This window comes from Haemaphysalis longicornis, unplaced genomic scaffold (assembly GCF_048455015.1).
Source record: "Haemaphysalis longicornis isolate Haplotype H1 unplaced genomic scaffold, Haemaphysalis longicornis Haplotype H1 scaffold_171, whole genome shotgun sequence".
Taxonomy (NCBI): Eukaryota; Metazoa; Arthropoda; class Arachnida; order Ixodida; family Ixodidae; genus Haemaphysalis; species Haemaphysalis longicornis.
Window position 1 is genome coordinate 1 of NW_027526277.1, and position 10,906 is coordinate 10,906.

Here is a 10,906-nt window from a genome sequence, read left to right on the forward strand (position 1 = left end):
TTTCTCCCTTTCGTGGGTGATGCATCGCTGAAACCGGAATACGCGCCGTACACTCCACGGAGCAGTAACGCAGTGGTCGCACATTTGCCAGAGCGACGCGCCAGCAGGTCGTCGCTGGCCAAGAACACACACAAAACTGCCCCGAAAATTATGCTCATTCGCTGCAGTGGCCGTGAGCTCACCAAACGATTCGCTGGCAACCCGTTCGGTTTCGTTCGCATGGTTTGCGAGCGCGGGTGGGTTTCATTCGGGTTTACGCAGCGCCGGCGCGTGCGATCCTGTGTCGTACATTGATGCGTCTGACGGTGCCATACCGACGAAATATAAATAGCGATGTGCCAGTTTATATCGATGCAGAATATACATTCAACTGATCCTGTGAAGGCGCATTTCACTTTCGTGTTTTACCGATTCTCGGTATATTCCTGGTGTTTTTTTTCTGTACTCGCTACCTTACGGCCAGTAACGACAGCTCCGCAGTTAAAATACTAAACATTCAGCCTACCATGTAACCCTGAATACGCATAAAAATGCATAATTTTGCGAGGTTATACTATTGTAACTAAACGTACAATATTTGGCGAGGGAAACAAACTTAGGAAGAAGAAAAGCGGCGCAGTAATGCTTGGTATTATCTATCACTTCCGTTGCATGCTGACCAGCAACCGTTCAGTCCCGCACGATTTCTTAAAATGCCTCCAGAAGTTATAGTCGCGCGGGACGGAGTGAATTTTTTGCAGTGGACATGGTGTTTCATTTGCTATCGCAAAAAGTAAGCATCATTAAAGTAACACTGCAAGTATCCTTTTTGTATTGATTTTCTGCCTCATATGTGCGTAATGTCTTGTTCTTGCTCAACAATGTTGACAAGTATGCACCCGGGCAGCATGACGTCCCTCCCAAAACCATGACGTCTACACACGGCGTAGCATCGCCCGCCAACCGCAGCCAGCGAGTTTGGGGCAAGTAGCAGGTGATGTTGTGCTGGCCTGCTCTGGGCTTTCTCGTGCGGGCAAAGATTACAATCGATTTAATTTATGTTATACTCAACGGTTACTATTTAAACTTGCTGGGAGATGTCTCCGGATAAAAAGAAAGCATTTTACATAGTTGTCTCAGCCTTGAAATTTCGTGTCAGTATTCCTTTAATACCCACGGGGACATGTTTTCCCAAAACGCAGCCATAGACTGCTTCGCTCTAATAACAAAAAGAAAAATGTTTGTTATTTTGAAGTAGTGGCGGCAACAGTCGGTCATCCTATACCCTGACATTATCAATAAAGGTATCTACAGCCTCGAATTCCCATCCAGTCCAGGGAGAGCGCCTGCTTTCCTTTGTCATCTTCTGTCTTTGCAGACACCCTGAAAGCCACGTTCCCCTTCTGGTAGCGCTCAAACTAAACCTTTCAGTCGCAGATTAAACGCAAGTCTTTCAAGATAATGGCGACGAGTTCGGGGCCACCTACTGCCCTCTGCCCAAGCGACCTGCCCCGTACAAGTGCCTCCTAACACGGGTAAGACAAAGCTTTCGATGTAGGGTAAGAGGCCGCCAAATTCAGACTCCCGTTATCTTATCCTTATCCTTCCAAGGCTACAGTACGTGAGGTCCGGGAATCGAACAGCGTAAACAACCTGCGACGGCGCAATCAGCCAGTCGGTGTACTGTCACCGTAGCGAGGAAACCAATCATGGTACCCGTGCTTGGATACTGGGATATTCGGGGCTTGGCCGAACCCATACGTTACCTTCTGGCACACGCTGAGGTCACTTACGAGGACAAGAGGTACACGCTCTTTCTACTTCAGAAGCGAGAATTTTTCATCAGGTGTTTAAGGATTTAGGCTTTTCTCAACGAATGATGACTCCAGTCGAGGATTACTGAGCAATTTACGCCACTTTGATTGATTGATTGATTGATTGAATGATTGATTGGTTGATTGATTGATTTATTGATTGATTGCGTTTAGTAACGAGGAGGCTCATACCCCAAAAGGGGTCAAGGATTGTAGGAAGAGGATAGCAGGGTGACATGCCTTGTTGCCTCCAGTCATGGACGCCATCTTGGAGGGTTTGTCAGGCTCAACTCAGTACCTCTCCACCGACATGGCACGCCGCTTCGGAATAATAACGAGCACCGAACGGCCGTGTACAAAAGTAGAATAGTTTAAAGGGCCAAAGTCGGTAACCATCTTTGCGGGCTGGTTTATATTTCTTCTTCCTGTCGGTTTTGTGTTAATGAACGGTTACCGCTTAGAATGATACCAGAGTGAAGACCGAGTTGGCTCTAACGAATTACAGTTATCGAGACATGTGTTGTTAATCATCGCAGTTTGCTCCCTAATTTCAAGAAAATAGCTTTTTGTAAGCTCCGCTAGATGTTCGGCCTGTACGGTCGGTAACTCGTTAACTCAGAAAAAGTTGGCAACGAAAAGAGTCATTGAATAATTGACCGACCAGTTGATTGGTTACTTGAATAAGTCACTGGAATAAGTGACTGGTTGGTTGATTGATCGAAAATGTGTTGGCCGTATTGCTTTGGCTTCACCACTATACAGTATTAGAGTAAAGCTCAAAATGCAGCTCAGGGCCGTTGTCTGGCTCATCAACAGCGTTAGCAGAAATGTGTCGGTGTCAGCCCAGCTTAATCGGCTTTGAATTCTTGGTTTTTGTAAGGATTTATTCCACAACATTGCGAGATCTTTATATGAAGCCGGAATGATAGCGATGGTACTGCGTCTAAAGAATTCTTAAAGAGGGCATGTTACAGCTGTTCAGCGTCTCCTTTGACTCTTCAAGTTTAGCAAAGGCCCCTCAGCGGTCGTCACCGGAGACGGGGCCACGAAGAGCTGGCGTCATTACTCTGTCGGCGGTAGGCGCATGCTAATATTTGAAGTGCTCGGGTGGCCCCGGCGCATGGGCGAAAGGGTGGGGTTGTCGCGTGCTTGTGAGTGGCTCTACAGCCGACGGATTCATCGCACCGTAGCCCTTGCGGAAACGAAACAACTTATTTAGAAAAAACGGTAAAATATCAAGCGGGAGGGTCTTATGCTGATTTGCAAGATAGCAACGTAAAACGAGGAAATAGTACTGAAAGAGTAAGTTTGTCCGCGAGTTTCCTCCAGTACTTAAAGCCGATGGGTAAACCCAATCAAGAGAAAAAAGAGAGGGGGGGGGGGCAGCCAATGATGGAATAACCACAGAGGGACTGAAATATGGAGTTCATGTACAGTGGACTCGCTACAATTCAAACTCAAAGGTACCTCAGGATCAGGGACCTCAGCAGTTTGAATTGTCTGAAGTTCTCATAAATATGACTCGATGCATGCAACATACCGACTTATGCGGTATGTAACATTCACATAGATTTTATAATAAAGCATTCATAGAAAATACTGAAGTGCTCTTGACACTTTGAAAGAAAAAATCCCGAATGGATGACTGTTTAGTGTTAGGTTGAGATGTCAAAACATAGTTTTCGGTGCCAGCTAACACAGCCACTTCATTGCGAGAGTTTTCGGCACTTGTCAAGAACTTGCGGTTTCGATTTGATACGTGTACGCAGGTACTCGGCTTTATCTGTGACCTTTCGTGATATAAGGATACAAATGTGCTGCTTGAAGCGGTAAATGCAGCAGATATTCTCCGGCAAGGACAAGGAAGAAGTACCAATTAGCCGAATTCACGCAACTGAGCAGTTTGAATTACGCGCCTTTAAAATGCATTTAAAAAATGGCGGGCCAACAGAAATATTGAAATTAGTTTGAATTAACCAAACTTTTCAGTTATCCGCGTTTGAACTATCGCGAGTCTAGTGTAGTTTAAAACCTTGCAGTATTATTGTCAGAATGCCCCGGGACATTATATGAGCCTGTAGAAATGTCATTCTTGTTCCACTTAAGGAAATCGGTGATGCCAAAAGAGCTTAAGAATCACCATGCTACTCGTTGTTGTATATCGGTTGTTTATCCAGATATACTTAACGTCTTAGATATCGAACCATTGAAAGAATGAGCTGGATTTGGCAAATTTCTGCTTAACAAGAGATCCAGTTCGTGCCATAACCACAGTAATGGAGCCCGCGAAATACGCAAAACTCCCTTAACATGATATTAACAGATTCGGATAATGTGTTTGATATAGTAGGCACCGCCGCAGTGATGGAGGCGTTAAGAGACCAGGGAGTGGACGAGATGGTACATTGGGCTTCTGGAAACCAGATACAACGAAATTGAAGGAATGTATTTACACCATTGCTATTCCTTATGGAGACTGCGAAGTTCTCTATTTGAAAAGGAGTCAGACAAGGGTACCCTAGATCACCGGATAGAGAGAGAGAGAGAGAGAGAGAGAGAGAGAGAGAGAGAGAGAGAGAGAGAGAGAGAGAGAGAGAGAGAGCTTATTGAAATTCATTCATGTCCGGGTTGCCGAAGGTGCGATTCTGGAGGGCCGCAAAGGAGCCTAAATAGATGCTCCGTTCTCGTCGGCTGGGCATTCTCGATATCCGAGGAATCGGCATGCCGCGCTTCCGCCATGTTGTCGGTTATAAAATGCGTCAGATAAGCGTACCAGGAAGGCTTGGAGTCGTAGCAATCCCTACCCGAGGCGTGCGCAGTGGCTGAACACCCTCCGCGTCACCGGAGACGCTCAAATGCGCGACACCTCGCCCCCAGCTGTGGAGATTGCCTGGCTAGTGCCTGTGTCGTAAGAGGCGTGTTCACACCAGTCCGAGAGTGTTCTGGTTAGACGCTGTGCGCACAAGCACTCGATGCTTATATCAACACCACGCCAACGAGAACTCGCGGGCTCGTCAGTGTCAGTCTGCACGCGTTCTGCGAACACGCTCGTATAGAGCAAACAATGTTGCAGCAAAAAATGGTTAATTCAGTATAAAAACAATTGGTGAAGCTTGCACTAAGTTGCGCAAGGCTTGAACCATAGCGACGCTAGAGGATTTCTTTCTATGTGAGCACCGAAGGACACAGCACCACGCATTTAATCAGGTTTGAAATCGTTTATTTACATGTCCGTCGTCGCTTTTCACTGTGGTAGTTGTCATCGTCGTATCCATCTACATCGTCGTCTTCCTCATGAATGACTGGTGGGCCGGGATGGTTTTGTCCGCAGGCTTTCGCATTTCTCCCAATGCGGAACGCGTCAGCACGCGCTAGATCCGGCGTAAACCAGGGGCCGAATTCTCCATAAAAGGGGCGTCGTTTTGAAACGACGCGGTGTCTGCATGCAAAGGCACGTATTCTTCGGTTGGGGCGTCGCTTTGAGAGGCGGGAAAGTCTAGAAAACACACGGGGAGACCCACCTTGCGCAGCAGGCAAAGCGACCCGCAACAGGGAGCGTCGCTTTGCCTGTTACGGAAAGTGTGCTCTCCCCATGTGTTTTCTAGACTTTCCAGCCTCTCAAAGCGACGCCCCAACCGAAGAATACATGCCTTTGCATGCAGACACCGCGTCGCTTCAAAACGACGCCCCTTTTATGGAGAATTCGGCCCCAGCTTCGCGAATTGGGCGCCTGTAACGCGAGCCGTCTTGTGCTCCCCCCTGAGGTGCGGACGCAGGTGGACTATTTTCTTGGTATTTTTGCTAACGCCACGCCCAAGCCTGGACGTCGCCTGGCGCTCCTCGTTAAGTGCGTGCTCACGCCCACGGTAAACGGAGAGAATAACTATAACATAGCTTTTTAATGGCGCCGCTTATCGCACACATCACTGCCAGCAATAACAGCTTCGCTGTTAATATAGCGGTTCAGTTTATCGAAAATCCCGGTGTCGCTGACTGCGGTGTATTTTACGTGGGTAGTACTATTACAATGATGTATACCAATTTTATTCTGCCCCTCAATGCCCCAGTAAGATAGCTAAGCACATACTCCACGCGTAGCTGTCGATAAGTCCACGTGCAAATATACATATATCGTCACAGGTACGGCTTCGGCAATGGCCCCGAGCCAAGCCATAAGGAGTGGCTAGACGAGAAGTACAAACTCGAGTTGGACTTCCCTAACCTGCCGTACCTCATCGATGGAGACGTGCGAATAACGCAAAGCATGGCCATCCTGCGCTACCTAGGCCGCAAGCATGGGCTGGCCCCGAAGGACGAAGATACGAGGCGACGGGTCGAGGTGCTCGAGCTTACGGTGAGGCATAGTGACAGCTGTGCTCTGGGGTGCTGCCGAAGTACCATGACGTGTAGCGTACGTTTCTGGTGTCGAACAGACTTCTCAGAGTGCTGCGCCCATGGTTATCATCTTAAAGTAATTGACGTAGCGTTGAGGAACATTCAAGATGTGCTAAGCAAATATGAGCGGTTGTCTACGCGGGTGCCGCCTCAGGTTCGCTTAGAGAGACTTCAATTGAGTAACGGAGCGTTTATAGCGGTGACACAAGAGACCGAAAGGGAAGGCGCGTCGGTCAGGCGTGAGCGGCTCCGGCAACTTATGACTGATTTGTAACTGTCGCGTGGACGCCCGTGTGCTCGCTGTGGTATACCCATAACCGAACGTGTGGGAGGTGCAGAAATGGGATTGTTTAAGAATGCCGAAGAATTGAAGCGCAAGGACAACGGGACGAGCGAGTCAACACACTCAAGGCGAGCGCCCTGTGGGTGTTGACTCGCATGTCCCGTTGTCCTAGCGCTTCAATTCTTTGTCATGTTCCACGAACAAGCCCAAATCAGCACCCTTGTTTTAAAATCGCGGCTTAGCGCTCTTCTAGGTCATTCATAATATTTGTGGGTGGATCATTACTTTTGCGCTACCTAAGCTGCGTTCATTCTTTATAATGACTTGTTTTCAGTTAGTTTGCTTGGCTTTTACTGCTGTCTGTGTATTTTTTAAATGTTGCAATACTTAATCAAAGGTCCCGTTGCAGTCCCCTGACTATGGAACCCTTGTCTGTATACTAATTTGATTGTATTTTAACCCCATTGGAAATAGTAAAGAATTAAAACAATACCTGCAAGGACTGAGCAAACGCGACCGCTAAGACGACAAGAGCGCAAAATTGGAACGCTGTGCGAACGGCGTGCGAGAAACGCCGTGCTGCCGGCTTCTAAAGCCGGAGAAAAGGTGCGCACCCGGCCTAGCCTCAAGTTCGAGAGGAAAAGAGATGAGATGCTTACACAGTTTTAAAGATTCACGATTAAATCTTCCATTAAATTTTCTACTTGCCCATGCGTCCTCATTATTTTGGACTGGGGATGCCTGGACGTGAGTTGACGCTCCACCCATACCAGTCATACCATATAGACCCGTTTTATCTTGCCACTATTGATCCCTCACTGCAAATGTCATGACGCGATAGACTAACGTTACACAATTCGCATCCCCTGAGCAGCATTCTGACGAATATATTCAAATTTCTCACTCTCTATGGTATAATGGATGAACTAAACCAACATATTTCTCAGCGATGCCATTTTGCGCGACCTAAGAGCTACAACCACGGTTTCTTTCAATATTATCCCCGTAAATCCATTTTGGCGGACGGGCCACAGGCATTCGACGTGCTCATGTCGACTCTGCGTCTCACCTACAACCCGGACTACACGGAGGAGATGAGGCGGCAGTTTCTGGTCGACGTCGCCGACAAACTCCGGCAGTTTGTGTCGTACCTGGCCAAGCACGGCCCTTTCTCCGCCGGACAGACAGTTACCTACGTTGACTTCCTCCTCTACGAGACACTCCAGGTACGTGCACGTCATCGAGATCATTACTGTGTTCCGCAATGCTTTACGAAGGCGATTCGCGCTGGCTCGCAACCACCTCTAACAAGAGCAAGTCAAATTCTTCCCTTGAGCTCTAAAACAGGGGTCTTCCTACGTGCTTCGGTATCTGCCGTGTGATCCACCTAGTTTTGCCTTCAATTTGGGCACTGAAGACAAGAAAGCAACTAAATGTCGTTTTATTCACTTTGCAAGTTCGAGAGAAGAAAACGACGTTGCGCATTAGCGCTAGCGAACAGACCCGTACTTCCGCTCTAAAATCATCTCCTACTCTGTCTTCGGAATATATACAACCTATGAAAGCATCGTTCCTTCACTTCAGTTAATCTAGAGTATCCACAGTAGTTAGTGCTCCAAGTCCTCGTGCTTACTCCTTATTCCTAAGCGAGCACCCGTGTTTAATTCTCACTGCTGTTTGGGCGAGACCAACTTTTTTTCTAGGTGCTCAGAATACCTCAGTTTGCTGCCCCTAATTGGCTTACATGATCACGTGCACGTACTCTGTGAAATAAGCCACGGATGTTGAAACATCTACCTGACAGCACATCAGCTCATTGTCGACAACCTTACATACGTACATGAGCGACGACTTTGGCAAAATGTTCGTTGATTTAAAACTCGCAGGGGGTAAGCTAGTTTTGTTTAGACATAAACATAATCCAAATAACAAGTTTCTTTGTGCACATATCCGCGTTGAACTTTTCCAGCTGCTCTCAGGTTACAACTTCTACTGTTGAAGAGGCAACGTGTATTATGGCTTAAGCAAAACAATGACATTGTAAGCATCGTTTAGAAACTTGTGGTCGAATACCGGAAAATGGTTCGGTACTTGGCTGTTGGCAATACCAGTAGGGAGGCCACCGTACTTGTTTCTGTTTGCTGCCATACGTGGGTATGTAATACCTCGAATAAAGATCGCGTTATGAAATGATATACCAAGCCTAGGACGCGGCTTCGATTCTCGGCTGCGGCGTCAGCTTTTTTGATGGAGGCGAAAAGCGAAAATGCCCGCGTGTCCGAGATTTCGGCGCACGTTAAAGATCCCCAGGTGGTCAAAATGAATCCGGAACCCTCCACTACGGCGCGCCTCATCACCTGTGTAGCGTCGGCGCGCCAGCTCTCATAACCAATAGATATACCAAGCCTAGATGATTTCCCAAGGGCAAGGAACACCAGCCATCGTTTGGCCCGCAAATATCTTGCATACATGTATCAAAAGGAAACACCACAGTAGCACAATAAATTTAGTTGAAAGTTTACGCTGTATGGTGCATCTGTTCCTTCTGCCCGTGTGTTTTGTGGAGTAATCTTACTGAAGTTACAACACAAACGTTGATTAACAACTGATGTTTTACTTTACGAAAGACGGACACTTAAATGTGTGTCCAATCCTGGCACCTGCAATCCTGGCAATCATTGTGTGCAATGCATGCGCAGTCCTGGTGTCCGTGCAGAAGTATCTTATAACAAACGAAAGAAGGTTTGGTTGTGCCGCTTACAGATTATCACGCTAAATAAGCATATATTCTTGCTTATAAAGCGTCGTTCGAATTATTATCCCCGGCATGTGGTACCTGTGGACTAGGCTTCGGAGTATGCACACAGAGTTCTTGCGGTCGACCCTCCTAGCTCTTGCGCGCTAATTGATTGATTGGTAGATTCAGTCGTTCGTTTGTTTATTGTACTTCTCGACTGACGGAAATTGTTGAGTAGATTAGCTAGTTTTTTTATGACGTTTTGCCCAATTCTCCATTGCGTGTATGTGCCGAAGCCAGGTAGCATGAAACGAGTTGTGGCGGACGTCTCGCGGTCATGTAGCTCACCATGTAGTTGTTAAATAGTCGCCACCACCCTTTTCCTATTTGTCTTTTCCTTTTCCTCTTTGTTACTAGGAAAAATAGCCGCGGGTAATTGCCCATGCTGGGCCCATTCTTAGGCTTAACGTGGCAGCCGTGCAGTCAAGCCTAACTATCTGTCATGCAAAGCCAAACTCATTTTACACCAAGCTGCGGGTCTGTTCAACGACGTTAGGCCTTAAAGCGTAAGGTTCGTATTAACGTCAGTCCGGAGCATGCCCAAATGCCCCTGTCCAGCAGTTCGTCTGGCCCCTTAGCAAGCCTGACGCCTTTGCTAAGGCTTTATCTTGCATCCGCGAAAGCAATCATGGTATGGTATAGGAGTGCTTCCGCACTAAAACGCACTAGTGCACGTGTCGGAGGGTCTTTCTAAATGTCCAACGTGAACGTGAGATATTAGCCCCATCCCGCCCTCTCTAGATACACCAACTCGGCTTCATGAAGTATTGAAAGGGCTAGCTAACGCAGATGGGCCGTCCTCTCATATTTTGAAAGTGTGCTTCATTTCCCTCGCTAAAAGAGGGAGTTTGTGTCTGTGGCCCCGGTATTGGTCGAACATAGTAATAGCATTTCGGCCCGAGCATTTTTGACGGTGTGCTTACTGAAGCACACTGAAGCGAGCATAGTGGCACGATGAGCACGAAAAAACGTTTTGTTTGCCCAACGCGCAGGTCGTGAAGACCCTGGGCCCACGCACCTTCCGCGAGGGCTCCCCACAGCTCGAGGAGTACTGCAAGCGCGTCGCTTCTCTGCCTAAACTCAAGGAATACCTCGCTTCTGACCGCTTCAAGGAGTGGCCAATATGGAGCCCGTTCGGCAAAGCACTTGGGCCCCAGCACAAGCCACCCGGCGACGACTGCTGAGCGCATGAACCCGTAGAGGGCGAGACCAACGTACATAAGAAGTGGCTGCGGAACACCGTACCTTTTAGTGCTCACTTGAAATTGTACCTTTCTCAATCGATTTTTTTCGTGGCATATTTTTTGCGCACCTTTGTCGCCTATTTTGCCTTTTAAACTGCTGCTAATAAAACTTTTTGTTGGCTCCATTAGATCATTACTCGATTGATGTTCATCTGTCTCTTAGTAGAGAGAGTTTTAATTAATACTGAGGAGGTTATCCCCACTAATGGTGGGGATCGCTACTTGAGATGGGGAAACATAAAATGAGGCAAAAGCAGAAAAGGGGGAAAATGAGGTTAAAACACTCAACAGGAACGCAAGAAGAAAATCGTAGTAAGAAAAACTGCAATAACTGGAAAAAAAATCTCACGACCTGTTGGTTAGAGAACCTTGGACAATCCTGAAGCACTTAAAG

The 10,906-nt window shown here is 47.4% G+C and overlaps 1 protein-coding gene across 1 annotated transcript; it reads left to right on the top strand.

The window, feature by feature from the left end:
• Window positions 1-1,628: 1,628 nt before the first annotated feature.
• On the top strand, window positions 1,629-10,648 carry LOC144166458 (glutathione S-transferase B-like). The gene is made up of 4 exons (XM_077695969.1): window positions 1,629-1,783; window positions 5,934-6,147; window positions 7,506-7,697; window positions 10,261-10,648. Exons 1-4 carry the CDS (start codon window positions 1,689-1,691, stop codon window positions 10,450-10,452), a joined length of 693 nt encoding a protein of 230 aa, XP_077552095.1. The 5' UTR covers window positions 1,629-1,688; the 3' UTR covers window positions 10,453-10,648.
• Window positions 10,649-10,906: the final 258 nt, after the last annotated feature.

Bases quoted from the DNA above. Each gene is read 5' to 3' on its own strand.
- LOC144166458 (XM_077695969.1), top strand. From the start codon at position 1,689: ATGGTACCCGTGCTTGGATACTGGGATATTCGGGGCTTGGCCGAACCC. The intron at 1,784-5,933 runs GTACACGCTCTT...ATATCGTCACAG, and splicing joins GTCACTTACGAGGACAAGAG to GTACGGCTTCGGCAATGGCC. The intron at 7,698-10,260 runs GTACGTGCACGT...CCCAACGCGCAG, and splicing joins TCCTCTACGAGACACTCCAG to GTCGTGAAGACCCTGGGCCC.